This window comes from Bos indicus x Bos taurus, chromosome 14 (assembly GCF_003369695.1).
Source record: "Bos indicus x Bos taurus breed Angus x Brahman F1 hybrid chromosome 14, Bos_hybrid_MaternalHap_v2.0, whole genome shotgun sequence".
Taxonomy (NCBI): Eukaryota; Metazoa; Chordata; class Mammalia; order Artiodactyla; family Bovidae; genus Bos; species Bos indicus x Bos taurus.
The window spans coordinates 27,266,550-27,286,872 of record NC_040089.1 but is presented as its reverse complement, the minus strand read 5'-3'; the positions used below and the strand labels follow the sequence as shown (position 1 = coordinate 27,286,872).

The 20,323-nt window shown below is 43.9% G+C and overlaps 1 protein-coding gene across 1 annotated transcript in view; it reads right to left on the bottom strand.

Annotated features, from left to right (window-relative positions):
* CLVS1 (clavesin 1) overlaps window positions 1–20,323 on the bottom strand; it is a 175,087-nt gene that overhangs the window by 23,440 nt on the left and 131,324 nt on the right. The window contains exons 4-5 of the mRNA XM_027561058.1: window positions 13,817–13,927; window positions 9,219–9,454 (exon numbers count right to left, since the gene is read on the bottom strand). Coding sequence (XP_027416859.1) covers window positions 9,219–9,454; window positions 13,817–13,927 — 347 coding nt within the window. The remainder of the gene's footprint in view (window positions 1–9,218; window positions 9,455–13,816; window positions 13,928–20,323) is intronic.

Here is a 20,323-nt window from a genome sequence, read left to right as displayed (position 1 = left end):
ATTCACCCATTCCAGTCCATTTCAGTTTGTTGATTTCTAGAATGTTGACATTCACTCTTGCCATCTCTTGTTTGATCACTTCCAATTTGTCTTGATTCATGGACCTGACATTCCAGGTTCCTATGCAATATTGCTCTTTACAGCATTGGACCTTGCTTCTATCACCAGTCACATCCACAGCTGGGTATTGTTTTTGCTTTGGCTCCATCCCTTCATTCTTTCTGAAGTTATTTCTCCACTGATCTCCAGTAGCATATTGGGCACCTACTGACCTGTGGAGTTTCTCTTTCAGTATCCTATCATTTTGCCTTTTCATACTGTTCATGGGGTTCTCAAGGCAAGAATACTGAAGTGGTTTGCCATTCCCTTCTCCAGTGGACCACATTCTGTCAATACTTATTAGAGCTTAATACAAAGCCTACTCAGGGCTTAGTCACTGTTGTGTCTGATTCTTTGCGACCCCATGGACTGCAGCCCCCCAGGCTTCTCTGTCTGTGGGATTTCCCAGACAAGAATACTGGAGTGGGTTGCTATTTCCTTCTCAAAATACAAAATTGGACAGAAGTTAAAAATTTGGCTAAAAAAAAGTTTGGCTACCTACTTTCTGTATGTAAAACATATTCCAGTAATAAATAAATTAGGAGGAAATTAGGTGCTTCAGAGCCACACCATCCCAAAAGCAGAAAGTGACAGCCAATGACCTGAGAACAAGGAAATAGACTATAAAAAATAAAATGAAAAACAAGAAGTTAAAACTCAGCCCACAAAGTCATTATTGTATCAAAGAACAGATTGTTCTAGGAATAATTTATGTAGAGAAAATTTCATTTAAACTAATAATTTTTTTAAAGTTTTTTCTGCTTAAGTGTTGAGCCAAAATTATCTGGGGAAGAAGAGGTGTTAGGACCACTTATTCACTGAGAACCTCATACAAGCTTAAGTTTACACATGTGCCAGAATGCATTGTTCCCAGACGATTGGAGCTCAGTGGCCATTTGTGCTCCTAAAGCACATAATGAAAAGTGATCAGGCCCCAAGAACACTCACAAAAGCCCATTGGGTTCCCAAGGGGCCAGAAGACTGTTGGAACGCATGGCAGGGTTAGGATCATGGACGATGTCTACCCACTGGAAGTGACAGCACTGTTCCTGAGGTCAGACCCAGGTCACCGGGTCATCAGAATATAGAGACATTTCCTTAAGCCCTGGAGCAGGCACGTGCTGCCCCACAAGCTGCCTGCCCATCTCTGGACAGTGCAACTTGGGGCTGCCTGACAGACTGTGCTAGAGGACAGACCACCATATGGAGTGGGGAACTGGAAGAGAGGACCTGTAAAGTTTCCTCCAGTTGTTTCCAGTTTTCCTGTCTCCTCTGGGCTTCCCAGGTGGCTCAGTGGCAAAGAATCTGCCTGTCAGTGCAGGAGACACAGGAGACTCGGGTTTGATCCCTGGGTGGGGAAGATCCCCTTGAGCAGGGAATGGCAACCCACTCCAATATTCTTGCCTGAAAAATCCCATGGACAGGGGAGCCTGGTGGGCTACAGTGATAAAAGAGTTGAACATGACTGAGAGACTGAGCATGCACACGCAAACACTTGGTCCTTAGGGGTCAAAAGATGCTCTGAATGCTGGCTGTTCTGCCCCTGTAATCTTCTAAGCCATCACAGACCTCTGTCTGCAAGGCACCCGACAGCAGGCACAGTCTGACAGCAGGAGCAGCCCCTCTTGCTGGCATCACTAGCACCAGGCTCCTCTCTGTCCATCCTGCTGCTGCCCGAAATCCCCAAGCAAAGCCTCAAGGGTCCACCAAGAACAGTAGGACTGCAGGGGTGATGAGATGTGTATGCAATTGCCAGCTTCTCCAGCATGGTCTTGAATCTTAACTCTGATATATTCAGGCTTCCTTGGTGGCTCAAACGGTAAAGAATCTTCCCGCAATGCAGAAGACCTGGGTTTAATCCCTGCATCGGGAAGATCCCTTGGAGGAAGGTATGGCAACCCACTCCAGTATGCTTGCCTGGAGAATTCCAAGGATGGAAGAGCCTGGTATTTTACCATTCTCCAAAACCCGGGTCAGCTCTGCTTATCTCCCCAAAGACTTCCCCCAAGTCTTCCTGGTTGAAATTAATGACAGCTTCCTCAGAGCATTGCAGCAGATTCTTCCCCCTCCTTCATTGCACCTCTCTGCAGTGAAATATAGTTATTTGTGGGCACATCTTGTCTCCCCTAGAAGATCCCAGGAGGCAAGATCCAGGACAGTCTTGGTAAAGCAGGAGAATTACCTCTTTCCATCTGGGAGCTGACACTGGTTAAAGTGACTGGGCAAATGCACCAAGAATGGGTTTGGGAGATGGTAAATTTTACTCAACATTAATTCATCTATATGCACTGAGCAATACTTTGGCCACCTGATGTGAAGAGTTGACCCACTGGAAAAGACCCTGATGCTGCGGAAGACAAAAGGCAAAAGGAGAAGAGGGTGAGAGAGGATGAGATGGTTGGATAGCATCATGGACTCAGTGGACATGAATTTGAGCAAACTCTAGGAGATAGTGGAGGACAGAGGAGCCTGGCATGTTGCAGTCCATGGAGTCACATAGTCAGACATGACTTAGCAACTGAGCAACAGAGTGCAGTGGGCATGTAGAGCGTGACTGCTGTGCCTACTGTGTGCTGGATGTTGAGTTGGATTCTTGGGGAGGCAGTGAGATAAATTAAGAGTTAGTTAGACAAAGTCTTTACCCTCCAGAATTCACTGGCTAATAATGGAGGGTGTCATCCCCTCTGACTCTCAACATTAACTCAGAAATGGGACTTGGAGCCAGGACATGTCTGGTCAACCAAGAGATGTAACTCAGATCATCTGGGGAAAGAGTGGCAAATTCCAATTTCATGCCCTTCACCTTGGAAGTTTAGACCTATCTAGGGTGTGATGGTCTTAGGGTAGATCGGGTAGGGACAGGCCACATGAGATTCCTGTCCATGCAGAGATTGGAGAGAGAAGCCTAGCACAAGAGTTGAGGACAGAATGTATAAGGAAAAGCAGGCAGTGTGTCCTATCTTAGAGAGGGCACAAACCCAGAACAGGGAACCAGCGTGCCCAGGTCTGAAACCCAGCTTGGCCATTTATTCACAGTGTGATCTTGGGCATTCTTAACCACTCTATGTTTCAGTTTCCCCATTTGTAAAAATGAGATAAAGACAACATCTTTTTCTTACAGTTGTGGTAAGGACTTAAAGAATTTAATGAGCTAAGGGCTCGGAACAGTGTCAAAGTGTGAGTTGTCACTACAGCTGTCACTGTGTTGTAGTCCGGACTGAGGGGTGGTCAGGACTCGGGTGCTAAGCTTAGTCCCTTCCCTGTAGAGGCCACAAAATCAACAGTCTCTCAGCCACCATGACCACCACTTCCCAGTTAAGGTAGTAACCTGGGGAGTAAATGATCTCGTCCATCCAAGCAGGGAGGTGTTCCAGACATTTGAGTGTAATCATTATGACCGAGCAGGAAATATACAGCTTCTCCTCCTCCCAGACTTTGTTTACTGTTACCCACTGTTTACCGTTTACCAAAAGAAGACCTCCAACAGAGATGCTCTTCCTCAAACCCAGCAGGACCCCAGAGGACCTTCCCAGGACAGGCCCTCCCCCATATCCTCTGTTCTAGCTCTTCTCTGAAGCACCTAGGTAACAGTATTTGATGCACATTTCCTGAGCTGTTTTGCAGATGTGAAAAACCCTTCCCTCTTCAACAGACGGAAGATGTTAACTACTGAGCACGTAGCCCCAGACCTCCTGGAACCTAAGGACTGACAATGTGAACCCCTGTGACACCACCCTGTGACCTCACCATCAGTCAGTCAGAGAACTGTGCAGGAGCTGCCCAAGTACCCTGCGACACCACCCTTCTCCCCACCTGACTTTTTCTGTTTTAATTATTTTATCAATTTTAATTGGAGGACAATTACTTTAAAATATTGTGGTGGTTTTTGCCGTACATCAACATGAATCAGCCACAGGTGTACATGTGTCCCCCCATCCTGACCTCCCCTCCATCTCCCTCCCCATCCCTTCCCTCTGGGTTGTACCAGAGCACTGGTTTGGGGTGCCCTGTTTCATGCATCAAACTTGCACAGGTCATTTATTTTACATATGGTAATATACATGTTTCAATGCCCACCTGCCTTTTAAAAACGCTTTGCTGAAAGCCTCTGGGGAGCTCAGGGCCTTGTAGGCATCAGCCGCCGGTCTCCTTGCAGGACCCTGCAGTAACCCTTTCTCGGCTCCAAACTCCAAGGTTTCCGTTTGTTTGGCCTCACTGTATCAGGCGCACGAACTTGCGTTAGTACTCCTTCCCCAAACTTCTCCAGAATTTAGCTGTCCTTCTGCAGATTCAGCGTCAGTTCTGGCCTCATCTTCTCACCTGAGCCCCCATATCAGCCTGCTGATGGCTTTTAGTCCCTCTTCTCTGCTAATTCCATGATCCTTACAAAACTCAGATCATAACTGCGTTTAACTATGTCTGGTGGGAAAATACAAATGAAAACAAAAATAGCATATGGCTGTCCTACCATCAGGCTTATGATTAAAACCGCATCAAAGACAGACAACTCATGGTAAAGGAGATCAGATTTGTGGTCACCAGAGGCAGGGGGTAGGAGGAGGGAAAATTGGATGAAGGTGGTCAAGAGGTACAAACTCTCAGTTACAAGATAAGTAAGGGGACTTCCCTGGTGCCCTGGGGGCTGAGACTCCATGCTCCAGATGCAGGGGGCCTGAGTTCCATCCCTGGTCAGGGAACTAGATCGCACAGGCCACAACCAAGAGTTCTCACGCCACAGCTAAGACCTGGCGCAGGTGAAGAAATAAAATATTTTTTCAAAAAGATAAATTAAGTTCTAGGGATATAATGTACAAAATGATTGATAGAATTAAAACTGCTCATGTTATATGTGAAAGTTGTTAAGAGAGTATGTCTTCAGAGTTCTCATTACACAGAACCAAAGTTTTTCTATTTCTTTAATTTTGTATTTATATGAAATGAGGGATGTTCACTAAATGTATGTGATAATCATTTCATCCTTATGTAAGTCAAATCATTATATTGTACACCTTGTGTGTGCTCAGTCGCTCAGTCATGTCCGATTCTTTGTGACCTCATGGTCTGTAGCCTGCTAGGCTCCTCTTGCCTGGAACTCTCCAGGCAAGAATACTGGAGTGAGTTGCCATGCCCTCCTTCAAGGGATCTTCCCAACCCCGGGATCAAACCCACATCTCCTGCCCCTCCTGCACTGCAGGAGGATTCTTTCCCCACTGAGCCACCTCAGAAGCATTATGTCAATTATAACTCAAGAGAAAAAAAGTGAAGTCTGCTAATATCAAGCACTTTTAATGGGTCTGAGAGGGATATTCTCACACACCCAAAATGGGAGTGAGGTCATTTTGGAGGGTCTCTAGGCAGTGATTGAAACTTAAGTTGCACAGTCCTCTGACCCAGCAGCTACAGGGCCCCACATCTACCCAGAGGAAGGAGGCACATCAAAAAGATTCATTGAGCCCTTCTTAAAACAGAGAAAAAAAGCTCAGAAAAAAATCTAGCAGTCCATCAGAAGATAAATGGCTGCACTGTGATATATCCACTTTCTGGAACATGACACAGCACTGAAAACATGAGCTACACCTACATTACCAACATCAAAGGAGCTTACATAAAGACAGATTAACTATGTGTGTCCCCCTTCAAATTCATATGTTGACGTCCTAACCCCCAGTATCTCAGACTGTGACTATATTTGGAGATAGCATCTTTAAGGAGGTTATTAAGATATTGACCAAACAGTCAGTCAGTTAAGTTCAGTCGCTCAGTCGTGTCCGACTCTTTGCGACCCCATGAATCGCAGCACGCCAGGCCTCCCTGTCCATCACCAACTCCCGCAGTTCACTCAGACTCACGTCCATCGAGTCAGTGATGCCATCCAGCCATCTCATCCTCTGTCGTCCCCTTCTCCTCCTGCCCCCAATCCCTCCTAGCATCAGAGTCTTTTCCAGTGAGTCAACTCTTCGCATGAGGTGGCCAAAGTACTGGAGTTTCAGCTTTAGCATCATTCCTTCCAAAGAAATGCCAGGGCTGATCTCCTTCAGAATGGACTGGTTGGATCTCCTTGCAGTCCAAGGGACTCTCAAGAGTCTTCTCCAACACCACAGTTCAAAAGCATCAATTCTTCGACACTCAGCCTTCTTCACAGTCCAACTCTCACATTCATACATGACCACTGGAAAAACCATAGCCTTGACTAGACGAACCTTTGTTGGCAAAGTAATGTCTCTGCTTTTCAATATGCTATCTAGGTTTGTTCTAACTTTCCTTCATGGCTGCAGTCACCATCTGCAGTGATTTTGGAGCCCAGAAAAAGGTGGGCCCTAAGCCAATATGACTAGTGTCCTTATAAGAAGAGGAAATTAGGATACAGATAAAGATGCATGAAGGGAAACCCAGTGAAGACACAGAGAGAGGATAGCCATCTACAAGCCGAGGAGAGAGGCCTCAGAGGGCACCAACCTGCAGACACCTTAACCGTGGACTTGTAGCCTCCATACTGTGAGAGAATAACTTTCTATTGTTTAAGGCAGTGGTCCCCAACCTTTTTGGCACCAGGGACCGGTTTCATGGAAGACAGTTTTTCTATGGAACAGGGTGGCAGGAGGAGATGGTTTCAGAATGATTCCAGCACATTACATTTATTTTGCATTTTATTTCTATTATTACATTGTGATATATAGGGTCTTCCCAGGTGTCACTAGTGGTGAAGAACCCACCTGCCTGTGCAAGTAGATGTAAGAGACACAGGTTCAATCCCTGGGTCAGGAAGATGCCCTGGAGGAGGGTCCAGCAACCCACCCCAGTATTCTTGCCTGGAGAATCCCATGGACAAAAGAGCCTGGTGGACTACAGTCGATGAGGCCGCAGAGAGATGGACACAACAGAGCAAGTGAACACGCTACCTTATAATATATATGATGAAATAATTATATAATTCACCATAATACAAAACCAGAGGGAACTCTGAGCTTGTTTTCCTGCAGTTAGATGTTACCATCCGGGGATGATGGAAGAGCAATAGGGAGAAGCTGTAAATGCAGATGAAATTTCACTCTCTTGCCTGGTGCTCACCTCCTGCTGTGTGGCCCGGTTCCCAATAGGCCATGGACCAGTATTTTGGCCTTGGACCAGTACTGGACCAATACTGGGTCAGGGACCCCTGATTTAAGGCACCTGGTCCATTCTAGACTGCAGTACTTTGTCACAGCAGCCCTATCGAACTAGACCACACAATACACAATATTAGATATTGTCTCTGGGTGCGTATAGCTATGTGTAATGTATGGAAAGCCTCTTGATGAAAGTGAAAGAGGAGAGTGAAAAAGTTGGCTTAAAGCTCAACATTCAGAAAACGAAGATCATGGCATCTGGTCCCATCACATCATGGAAAATAGATGGGGAAACAGTGTCAGACTTTATTTTGGGAGGCTCCAAAATCACTGCAGATGGTGACTGCAGCCATGAAATTAAAAGACACTTACTCCTTGGAAGAAAAGTTAGGACAAACCTAGATAGCATGTTGAAAAGCAGAGACATCACTTTGCCAACAAAGGTCCATCTATTCAAGGCTATGGTTTTTCCAGTGGTCAGGTATGGATGTGAGAGTTGGACTGTGAAGAAAGCTGAGTGTCGAAGAATTGATGCTCTTGAACTGTGGTGTTGGAGAAGACTTTTGAGAGTCCCTTGGACTGCAAGGAGATCCAATCAGTCCATTCTGAAGGAGATCAGCCCTGGGATTTCTTTGGAAGGAATGATGCTAAAGCTGAAACTCCAGTACTTTGGCCACCTCATGGGAAGAGTTGACTCATTGGAAAAGACTCTGATGCTGGGAGGGATTGGGGGCAGGACAAGAAGGGGACGACAGGATGAGATGGCTGGATGGCATCACTGACTCGATGGACATGAGTCTGAGTGAACTGCGGGAGTTGGTGATGGACAGGGAGGCCTGGTGTGCTCCGATTCATGGGGTCGCAAAGAGTCGGACACGACTGAGCAACTGAACTGAACTGAACTGAATGTACAGAAAAGAGAATAGAAAGGCACACCCCAGTCCAACCCCTCCTGTAGGGAGGCATAGAGATTGAGATTGGGGACTTGAGGTTGAAAAGGTAAAATAAGGCTTTACTGATTATAATAACAAAGTACTTGCACATTATTTGTATATCCATTTAAAAAGCCCTCACTCGTGGTCTTCTATTGACAGCATACACTGTACTTCCCCACCTGCAACCAGCCATCTGTAGAACTTCATTCCCACTCTCACCCCGGAACCTTTCACACCAATTTGCCACACCAGAATATCCCACCCCTCCACAGCCTCCACACCTCTGTCTGTCTTGTTTTTCCCCCTCTGTAAGCCTGGGCTGCTGATTCTCATCCTTCGGAGCCCAGCTCAGCTGTCACTCACAGTAGAAACAGGTTGCTAGAAGTCTTACTTGGCAGATTTTCCCAAGGCCCTGTTCTCTGTCTTTTTCCTTTTATGTCTTTATTTATTTTCATACTCCCAGTGCCCAATCAGTGCCTGTGGCCAAGTAAATGCTCAATAAATGGTTCCAAATGCATCGATGATAGCAACATTTTCTAGCAGGTTGCTTTTTCCTCCAATGTGTCTCAAAGGTCCCACATTCATTCTGTGTGAATTAACAGACTCCCTCAAGACCAGAACTGTAATCACGACATGACCAAGGGCCAAGCCTTCTACTGCTTCTTTCATACAATGGGGATAACAGTATTTCTGAGCTAGCCAAGCCGCATTTACTTTCAATTTTGGTGAAATCAGCTGAGAATGTATTACAATTTATTTTATTCAAGTTCTGTGCCTATAAAGGTCTTCAATTACTTAACTCACAATGCATGCATGCTCAATCGTGTCTGACTCTTTGCGAGCCCATGGACTGTAGCCCGCCAGGCTCCTCTGTCCATGGGATTTTCCAGGCAAAACACTGGGGTGGGTTGACATTCCCTTCTCCTGGGGTTCTTCCTGACCCAAGGATCGAAACTGAGTCTCCTGCACTGCAGGCAGATTCTTTACCATCTGAGCTACCAGGGTTACCCAAAATAGCCCCCATATCAAAAATGCCTCTTGAGCTCTAACTGGAAGGCTCTGCTAACCCAGACCTTACCTCTTCATTGGCTTGGGTGAGCATTCTCTCTCCAGATTGGAGGATGTGTGTTTCACGTGCATTGCATTATAGGAAGTGTGAGTGTAGTCATTTTCGTCGCTGTAGTCAGGACCGAGCAACGTCCGGGCCCACGTCCCCATGTCATAAGGAGGAAGAGTGCCTCCAAATTCAGATGGCAAAAATTCAGGGTGTATTAGCTGGTGGAGGCTGTTTAAGTTGTTTCCGTGCAGGAAAATCTGGAAAGAAAAAATAATAAGCGAGAAAAAATATCCAAAACGTATGATCGAGCACTTAGTCTAATACACAGTCTAGCAGTGACAAAGTAGATGTGTTGTTGGTGATCATGAAGTTTAAAGAGGCATTCAATTTTGTGTCTGTGACTTAGTCTTCATAAAATGTTAATTTATTGCTCAGAAAAGGGGCTGAATTAATAGTCCTTAAAAATGAAGTTCGTGAATAAATTGGGTATTTTTTGGCCATGGTCCAAATTTATACATATAGTCATCTCTTAATTATCCCTGCAGATGAAAAGAGTAGGAATGTAGACCCTCCAAATCCCTAATCATGCTTCATGCACACCACATTGCACTGTTCTTTTCCTTAAGCTTCCTCTAGACCCTCCTCAATGTTCTCCATCCTTCCCAGGCCTACATCTAGTGGCAAAGGCTTCTTCAATCTGCCCCAGTGACACCTGCCCACTTGACTCTCCCTGATTCTCCAAATTAACTGTTCATTGTGAGATGACTTCTAAGTTTTTCTGATTTGTTCATTGATGTCTTTCTCCCCCATAGGAGAGGGCTTCTCTGTTGGCTCAATCATGAAGAATCTGCTTGCCAATGCAGGAAACACCGGTTCCATTCCTGGGTCTGGAAGATCCCCTGGAGAAGGAAATGGCAGCTCACTCCAGTAGTCTTGCTGGGGTGATCCCATGGATAGAGGAACCTGGTGGGCTACAGTCTATAGGATGGCAAAATAGCTGGACATGACTAAGCAACTCAATAATGAAACAACCCCCTTAGGAACAGCAGGATGCTCAGGAAAGGGACCTTTTTTTTTTTTTTTTTTTAACCCTTTTAATACTCTCCTAGCTCCCAGGGTGGTGTGGGCACAAGGAAAAATCTCAGTCACTTATCTCAGTCACTTCTTAAGCAATGGACTTGGAAACTGACCTGGGAATTTATTGTGAGATGTTTTTGCAACAGTTTTCTATTTCTGTCTGGATTTGCCAATACCCTCAACAAACAAGTTTGCATCTTCGAAGCATATAATGGATGGTAATATAATTAGTCATAGGGGAGAAAACACCCCCAAATAACATTTTGAAACAAATCCATAAAGTGGATAAGCCACAAGTTGATAATTACCATTGCCTGTAATTTAGGAATTGACTCCTGAAAGTTTATTCAAAGTGCATCTGTATAATGACATCGATTCCCACACTTCTTCATGTTGCAGGCTCAATGCACATTAATTGTTCCTGAGTACAGGGTCATAAATTATACACACACATGCACATACTTAACCATGAAGAAATGTATGAATAAATGTGATTTTTAAAATATGTACATATAGTATAATAATATATCATGTAAGTGTTACATTACACTGTTACTACAGGCATCCCTTGCCTATTGTGCTTTGCTGCACTTAACAGATATTACACTTTTTGTAAGCCAAAAGTTTGTGGCAACCTTATATCAAACAAGTCTATTGGTGCCCTTTTTCTAAAGTGTTAGCAAACCTCGTGTCTCTATGTCACATTTTGATAATTCTCTTAATATTTCAAACTCATTCATTATTATTATATTAGTCATGGTGATCTGTGATCAGTGATCTTTGATATAACTATGATAATTTTTGTTGTTGTTTTGTACTTTTAATTAAAGTATGAACATTCTTTAGACATACTATTGCACACTTAATAGACTACAGTATAGTGTAAATGTAACTTTTTTATACACTGGGAAACAGAAAAAAAAACATACATGTGATTTGCTTTTTCATGATGCTTGCTTTTTTCCTGTGGTCTGGAACGTAACTCACAACATGTCTTAAGGGTGTATATTATTAGTATAATGTACTATATAAGTATATAATAAATATTTGCTTTTTATAAAATAAAATTTAGGCTACACTCTGCAGCATATGAGACCTTAGTTCCCTGATCAGGGATCAAACCTGCAGCCCCTGCATTGGAAGGCAGAGCCTTACTCCCTACCTTGCCCTGTTGTACTGAATTTTAACTTGTGATGTAATGACATCATTTACTATGGTTTTTCCTGTGGTCATGTATGGATGTGAGAGTTGGACTGTGAAGGCTGAGTGCCGAGGAATTGATGCTTTTGAATTGTGGTGTTGGAGAAGACTCTTGAGAGTCCCTTGGACTGCAAGGAGATCCAACCAGTCCATTCTGAAGGAGATCAGCCCTGGGATTTCTTTGGAAGGAATGATGCTAAAGCTGAAACTCCAGTACTTTGGCCACCTCATGTGAAGAGTTGACTCATTGGAAAAGACTCTGATGCTGGGAGGGATTGGGAGCAGGAGGAGAAGGGGACGACAGAGGATGAGATGGCTGGATGGCATCACTGACTCGATGGACGTGAGTCTGAGTGAACTGCGGGAGTTGGTGATGGACAGGGAGGCCTGGCGTGCTGCGATTCATGGGGTCACAAATAGTTGGACACGACTGAGTGACTGAACCGAACCGAACCAAATTGAAAGAGGAAGGAGACAAGAAGCTAAGCACTAAAATTCTTCACAAGAATACTGTAGCACTTCAGGAAACAATGTACATTTTCTGACACTGGATGGTTGAGTATGACTGAATTTTAAAAAGAATTTTTTTTTAAGAGATTCACATATTCTGGCTTTTGCAGAATGTCTCAGTAGAGGAATTATAGTATTTGAAATGTGGAAAAGCTGTAGCTAAACACTGGTCCTGGTAGCCACGTACCCACCCAAAACTTCCAGTTCTCAGAGGAAAAGGCACGTTGTTGAAACTGGCCCTCTCTCTGGGGGTCATGTGAGGTGGACGAACTCATCAGGTAGGAAGCGGAATCCCCATTTGTCAGATTCTGTTCTGCACCCAGAGAACCAGGAAGCCCCTTCCTTCAGTGGCAGAGCACACATGCTGGTTGCCTTGTGGGAGGAAATGCCGTGGCTCCTTCCTGAGTAGAAGATGAGGCCACTGGGAAGCACAATGCCATGTTGGGAACCGTATAAGGCACTTCTCGGCTCTTATCACCATCCTGAGCCCCAGACAGATCTCAGAATGTCCTAGAATGCCTCTGCCTCCTGAGGCTGGCCAATTCTAGTCCCGGGTTCCACACTCATTTGCGGACAGGAGAATTACCCTGCATCCTATACCCTATGGCAATGTTTCCTAATGATCTGGAAACAGCTGAGCTTTAGGAGTTGGGAACCCTGCAGAGTGTGTATATGTGGCAGGGATCCCCCACGTTATCATTCCCCTCTGAGTACTCTGAGCTCTTCCCAGCATAGAGTTCCTGGGACATAGAGGCTTATATCCGAGCTAAGCTGCTTTACTTGTGTCTGAATCTTTGAGACCCTTTGGACCGTAGCCTGCCAGGTTCCTTTGTCCACGGGATTCTCCACTCAAGAATACTGGAGTGAGTTGCCATGCCCTCTCTCAGGGGATCATCCTAACCCAGGGATTGAACCCATGTCTCTTGCGTCGCCTGCACTGGCAGACAGATTCTTCATCACTAGCGCCACCTGGGAAGCCCAGCAGCCTATATAAGGTGCTGTAAGACTGACTCTTGTTCCCTTAAGAGGTGGTGCCCCTGAGCTAGGTGATAGCTGAAATCAGAACTCTTATAAGAAAAGAGAGCTAAATAGGAAAGATAAATGAGTGTTCCGGAGTCTCTCCTACAAGAATGACTTTATGCTGTGTGTCCCATAAAATTACCCCAGCCACTCTGTGATGTGGGTGTTAGTTTTTCCATTTTATAAATGAGGAAACAGAGATTCAGAGAGGTTAAAGAATGCTGGGTTTCTCAGCTAATCAGAATGCCAGGGGGGAAAAAATCTGCTGGAGGATGCTGGCTTCCCAAATGTCATCAGCTGATGCAATCAAGATTTTAAAAGCCTTTTTCCTGTGAGCATTATTATTTCTAAAGAAGAATGCATTCCCGGCCTCAAGGGTGATGGAGCTGGCAGCTATGACCCAAGAGTCATGAGGGAAAAGGCAAACCATCAACATTCTTCATAGAGATAACACATTCGCAGGACAAAATGTAAGTTCTTAAAATATTCGGTGAACAGGAAGCTGTTTGACCTGGCATCTCCGACAAGCATTTACTGTAAAAGGGGCATCTGGCATTTGCATGCCTTCAACGCTTCCTTTGGTTTGTCACCGGGACTCTAAACTAACCCAGTGCCACTAAATTATTGATTAAATCCAGGCCATTTGCAAAACTCCAGCTGAGGCTCAAAAGCTCAGGGACTGCAGAAAAGCCAAAAACAAAAACAAAAAACAAAAACAACCATAGTGAAAAATAAAGACAGAGGGAGACTGAGTGGAGGGGCTCTGCAGTTGTCCCTCTGAACCTCCCCTTGTTGGGTTTTGCTTTCATTACCCGTTTCCTGGTCTTGTCTTTAAGGAATGGCTTGATGAGCGTGTACAGGGCATGAATGTACCAGGGCTGGTTGACAAAATGGACTCCTCCAAAGCGGGCAGGAAAGCTGTCCTGGGTGGAAAGAGAGAAACACACAGTGATCAGCACGCATCACAGGTTAGATGGGCCTAGCAGGACCGCCTCCTAGAGGGCCTGCTGCTTCTCAGGAATTGAAACATCAGCGAATGGTGGAAGAGAGGGGAAACACACCTACCTCCCGTTTGTTAAGGTTCCCTCTGTTCCATCGTGTCTCTGTTCCCCTGCAGCTCCACAACTCTCATGCATCAGGCCTGACATTTCTGAGTCACAATCATGTGACCACTGACACTGCACTGGGACATTTGCACTGGATGGTGAAGGGGCTGGGATTCTCCGTGACATCAGAGAACCCAGGCTTCAGTTCTCACGAGCCCTACAAGATGGCTCTGTTTACCCTCAATCTCGGCTTTCCAGCTCCAGCCCTCCCCGGTGAGGGATCATGACCATAACTAAACCTTCTGGGTGATGGAGGCTGTGTAGGAAGCAGGTGGAAAAGGATTTCAAAGGCTGTTCAGAGTTGGGGCTCCCTGAAGTCCTTCATGGTCTGACAATGTTCAATATTTGCGGCTTCTTTTTCACCGATTTCAGAACTAGCTCCTTATTTCATCCCGGGACTCACCCTCCCCCAGTAGGTTCCAGGGACAGACACACGCTCACTGATGGGCTAGCAGACTCCTCTAACTGAGGTCCTCTTTTTTTGCAGATGAACACGTGAAGGGTGTATATTGTTAGTATAACATACTATGTAAGTATATAATAAATATTTGCTTTTTATAAAATAAAATTTAGTTTTTTTAATATAGGAAATATAAATACTTTTTAAAATGTTTCTAATTTTAGAATCCAGCTCAGGGCATAAGCTTAGAAACTGAGAAGTTGCTCTGGGTGCTAATTAGACCCACAGAACAAAGGACCTTGACCATGAACCCTGAGCTAGTCCCATAGCACCAGGTTCTCTGCTCCTGAGGGAGGGCTTCTGAAGATTGCATTCTCTGTTGTTAATGGAATTAAAAAGAAGAAACATCTAACGTGATTTGAATTGCCAAACATTATGGCTGTCAATTTTACAGCAACAAACATCTTTGTAGAATGTTAGCGAGATGGAGTGAAAGCAGAAGTCTCCTTTCTGAGCTAACAGTTCAGGCCACTGGCTGCTCCTTGCAGTGTATGAAATGCCCTGTGTGGATCTTTTTTAGTAACAAGGGAAGAGAGTTATTAACTTTTTTCAGAACCCTTTGAGTCTATAGGCTCCCTGGGCATTTTCTACACTGAGACCTAGTTTCCAATGTAACTACATGGAACTGTGCTTAAAGGTTGACCTTTAAAAAAACTTAACAATAATTTTGCCTCTATCTAGACAAACAATAATTTTGCCTCTATTTCTAGACATTTTACGGGCTTCCCAGGTGGCACAAGTGGTAAAGGACCCGCCTGCCAGTGCAGGAGACACAAGAGACGTGGGTTTGATCCCTGGGTCAGGAAGATCCCCTGCAGGAGGGCACGGCAAACACACTCCAGTGTTCTTGCCTGGAGAATCTCAAGGACAGAGGAGCCTGGCAGGCTGCAGTCCATTGGGGCGCAAAGATTTAGACATGACTGAAGCAACTTAGCTCGCACATAAGCCTCCAGAGTTGACACGACTGAAGGGACTTAGCATACACTCAGACATTTTACAGAGTACAAAGTAGTATTTTGAAGCTTAAACTAGACAATTTCAATTAAAGGTCTTCGTTCTGCGGGTCTTTGTGTATTTTTTGTTTCATTTATTCTATCTTTTGAAAACTTAATGAAACCACCAAGTAAGGGTGGAAAGATGTTTATACCCATTTTACATTTGTCAAGAGTTCACACTATTTCAAGTGCAAATTCAGAAAGGTGAAAGTTATTAATAAGATTTTCTTTTCTCTTTTAGGTGCAGCTTGGGATCTAAAAATTCACTGGTTTCTTAAAAAGAAAGACCTTTCCCAGAAGTTTTTTCTTTGCAATGAGTGCTAAGCAATAACCTCAGTCTTTTGGGGCCTCTTGAGCTTGTTAATTCAGAACTAAAAATAACTGTAATTCATTGTCTTACATGCTACATGTGGGTTCTGGGGCTGTAGAAGCAGAATGAAAGCAAAGGGTTTATCTGTAAGCCAGGGTTTTAGAATCTTTTCCAGTTGTGAAAGGAAGCAGAATCCTATGGTCCTTGCCCCACCCACCAGGTCCTCTGTCTGCCTTTTGTTTGTGGAAAACTTCAGTAAAAAAATACGTTTAATCAGAGAAGTGAGAAATGTGGAAACAAAGGAAAACAGTGCAAGGAGACTAAGTAACAATAATATGGTCATGAAACATAGTCAAGGACCTTTAGTTCTTTCTCCAGGGCTGTAGATAATATTCTGGGCCACATCCTGTGAGCTGTCTTGTAGATACTCAAACATCAGATGGAGAAGTTAACTACATGATGACCAGACTGTACCCAGGACATGAGCTGCCACCATTCCGAGAACTGGCCACAAAGAAATGGAACAAATGGACCCTGGAACTGAAGATTAACTCTACCTAAAACAACCAAGATGATGCTGGTCAGACCACCCATGACCAATTGGAAGACGACTGTCAGAGCTGACTGCTATTTCTGCATGTAGCCCCCCTCCTCCTGTCGATAAAAGCTCTTGCCCCACTGGGTGCCACTGGTGGGAGTGGGAGGAGTAGGCTTTTGGACGAATGTCCGTTACCCTCCCCTCCAGTTGTCAGCATCTGAAATAAAGCAAACTTTCCTTTCTACCAACCTGGCCTGTTTATTGGCTTTTGAGCAGTGAGCAGCCAAACTACACACATTCCTTCGGTAAGAATACGGCCAGTAAGAAGGTTTTTATTTCTCTTGAGAATCTATTTATTAAATTTCTAGTTTGGTAAAATGGAAGAAAACCCCTATAAATAATACTGCACAGGCACTAGGTAAAATCTCAAAGAAAATATTAACCTTTAAAAAAAATCTAGAGAGTCTTAATTTTAGTCTATGGAAACTCAGTTCTCAAAGACAGCAACACTGTCTTCAGAAGAGACTGAAAGATAAAACAGAGCTGAGACCTGCCAGTTGTCTGTCTGTGATTCATCCTGGTTTTGAGTCTACTGTCTTAAAGGTGTAGGATTTTATTGAGGTTGGCTTCTCATTCAGATTGGCAAAGAAATATGTTCAGTAATGCATGTAAAATCCTATGCTTTGATTTTGAGATTTTGACACAGGCTTATTTTTCTTCAGGTCCCTTCTATAAAATTCAAATGAAGGCCCTTCTGTACAATAAGTGTGCTCAGTCACTCAGTCGTGTCCGACTCTTTGCGACCCCATGGACTGTCACCCACCAGGCTCCTCTGTTCGTGGGATTGTCCAGGCAAGAATACTGGAGTGGGTTGCCATTTCCTCCTCCAGGGGAGTCTTCCTGACTCAGGGATCAAACCTATTTCTCTTGTGTCTCCTGCATTGGCAGGAGTTCTTTACCTGGAGTGGGTTCTTTGCCACTAGAGCCACCTGGAAAGCCCATTTGTGTAATAAGGTCAATGTGCAAATGTCCCTAGTATCCTTGAGTGAGCCTGACTGCATTATTCATAATGGGGTGAGTGAGTGTGTGTGTGTGTGTGTGTGTGTGTGTGTATTATGCACAGGGAAAGGTGAGGGAAGAAAAAAATTAACAAACACAACCATCTTTTATGCAATGCCCATCATTGTTACTCATTTTGCCTAATCTCACCAGCAAACCACAGATAAAGGAGAAATAGTCTGTCCCACAAATGTCTCCCAGGACCCCAGGGGATCCACCATCCTCACAGAGGTGCATTTCGTAGGGGCTGGAGCAGATTTATCTCAAGACAGTAAACTTTGATACTATGACCGTATAACATTTTGTTTTTTGAGTTCTTGGCAACTAAACTCTATGCTCCAAAAACATACTCCAGGTTCAAGAAAATGGTGTCAACCATTAGATTCTTGGGAAAAAGGAGCAGTTTTGGCCCCTTGCTGTTAGGGAACTCATGATTTGTGAATTTTAAAATTTCTTTTGCAGGTGTGCTTGTCGTCATCCACATAGCATGATTTCCTCTATCTCTGGTTACGCATTTTAAGTATCTTGTAACACCATGAGATTCCTGGTCTCAAACACTTCTCAATCTGTGCCTGTGTGTTAGGATAACCCAACTGGCACAACAACAACAAAAGAAAATGGCATTAATTTTTGTGCATTTATCGTAAAAATATAATATTTCAAATTATAAATATATTCAAATCATAAAACTTATCTTTCCCTCGGTTTATTTTAAATTAATTCATTTCCTTATTACAAAAAATTTACCCATTCTAGAAAAGTATGAAATAGATTTAAAAAGCATTATTGGAAAAATTAGAAAATACAAAAAGAAAGAAGAAATGAAGAAACACCTACCATCCCACTGCAAAAGTCATACTGTTACTGTTTTCTAACATTCAGGACAGCCTATGTTATGTTTTAGTAACACACATCCCCTGCTCTTTATCACTGAAAACTGTGAAGCTGTATTTGTCCCTCACAGGAAATGTCCCTGCGGGGTCGGCAGGAGCTGGCTTGATTTGCTCAGCCCAGGACGCAGCCTCCCTGGGTGCGGTAGCACTGCTCACCACACTGCGGGAAACCACGTGGGGATCACACCTTTGCTCTTAAGGCTGGTGGCCAGAAGTGACATGCTTCAGCTGTCACAGGCCAAAAACGTGCCTGCGTCCTAGGGAATCAATAAGTAGAATTCTACCTCTGGCTGGTAAAGACCACAAGCATTGATGAACAGCACTAATGATTACTCAAGCTCTCCTTTCCCTCCCTTCACTTCCTTCATTATTTATTTATTTATTACTTATTTGGCTGCACTGGGTCTCAGTGGCAGCATGTGGGATCTTCAATCTTCATCTACATGCAGAATCTTTAGTTGTGATAAGTGACATCAAGTTCCCTGACCAGGGATCAAACTCGGGCCCCCTGAATTGGGAGTGTGGAATCTTAGCCCCTGGGCCACCAGGGAAGTCCCCTTCTTTCTTTCTAAATGGGATAATATTTTTTTACATTGGACTTAATTGATGGCCTACTTGATGCTTGTGAAATAATAACAGATAATCAGTATCAAATAATAAAAATTAGAGTTTACAGAATAGAGGGGAAAACATAAAATTGCCTTTCTTTAGTGTCTTTAATTTTTCACTCAAAATCAGTTTAGACCTTGCACCTCTTCAATTTAGCACATACATATGATTGTATGCCTATAGGACAAACACTGGATTGTATTCCTTAAAGCACTTGGTGGAAATCATCATTGTCGTGGCTTTCTAGGATTTTGACTCCTTTTCCCACTTTCTCTGGCTAAGCTCTAGTTACACCCTAAGTTGCTGAGGTCAGGTTTGTGTTCCTTGATGTCCTTTTTTAATATTTATAGTCATGCCTCTCTAGCATTTTTCTTCAGAATTGTAGTGACACAAGAGGTAGCTTGGCGTGCTAACATCACTATAATCAATCCTTCCTCTAGCCTTTAAGTCACACAAATACATGTTCACCCTGGACAAAGTAGCAAGCATTTCTTTCAAACCAGTCGCCAAGGCATTCTAACTTCACATTCAAAGAGTGCTACCTCGAAATCCCTCTTAAATGGAACACTGATTCGATGAATGACGTGAAAATCTGGGGTCAGGATTCCCTCTTGGCTTTTTGAAAACTCAGAGAAGGCTAGTCTCATCCATCTACCTTATTTCCCTTTATCAGATAAATAGCATCACCTCTGAGTGTTATTAAAATAAGTATCTGATACCAGAAAGAGTAGAAAGTAGAGTAACACTGACTTGAAGGAAGCAGGTGCCAGTGACCAAAAAAGTGATGGAGTAATAAGAAATAGGTTTGAACATGTAGGAAAAAAAGTTTTTAAGAATTTGGGAAAGTTAGTCGAGTGGGATAAATTCAACTAGGAAAGAGGAGACAGAGGAGGGTCTACTGTACATTCTATTGTGGATTAAGTATTAGAGATGGGTTTGTTTTTATTGTGGAAAATAAGAGGGTGAATCAGAGTCACAGCAACATGGGCGAGGCATGACTCTTTCAATGAAGTGCCAGGTATGTGGGCCAAGGGAAGATAAGGTAAGTAAGTGTTAGTCACTGAGTCCTGTCTGACTCTTTGTGACACTACTGACTGTAGCCTGCCAGGCTCCTCTCTCCATGGAATTCTCCAAGCAAGATTACTGGAGTGGGTTGCTGTGCCCTCCTCCAGGGGATCTTCCTGATCCAGAATGAGGGCCAGGGGAATGACCAGTGAACTCAGGACTGAGGTTAACTAAAGAATCAAGGTCAACTCCCTGGAAGGAATTCCCAGGGAGACAATAACTGATAATGCCCTGTTTGATGGATTAAAGGGTAACAAGAGAGATCCTTGTGGTGATGAAAATGT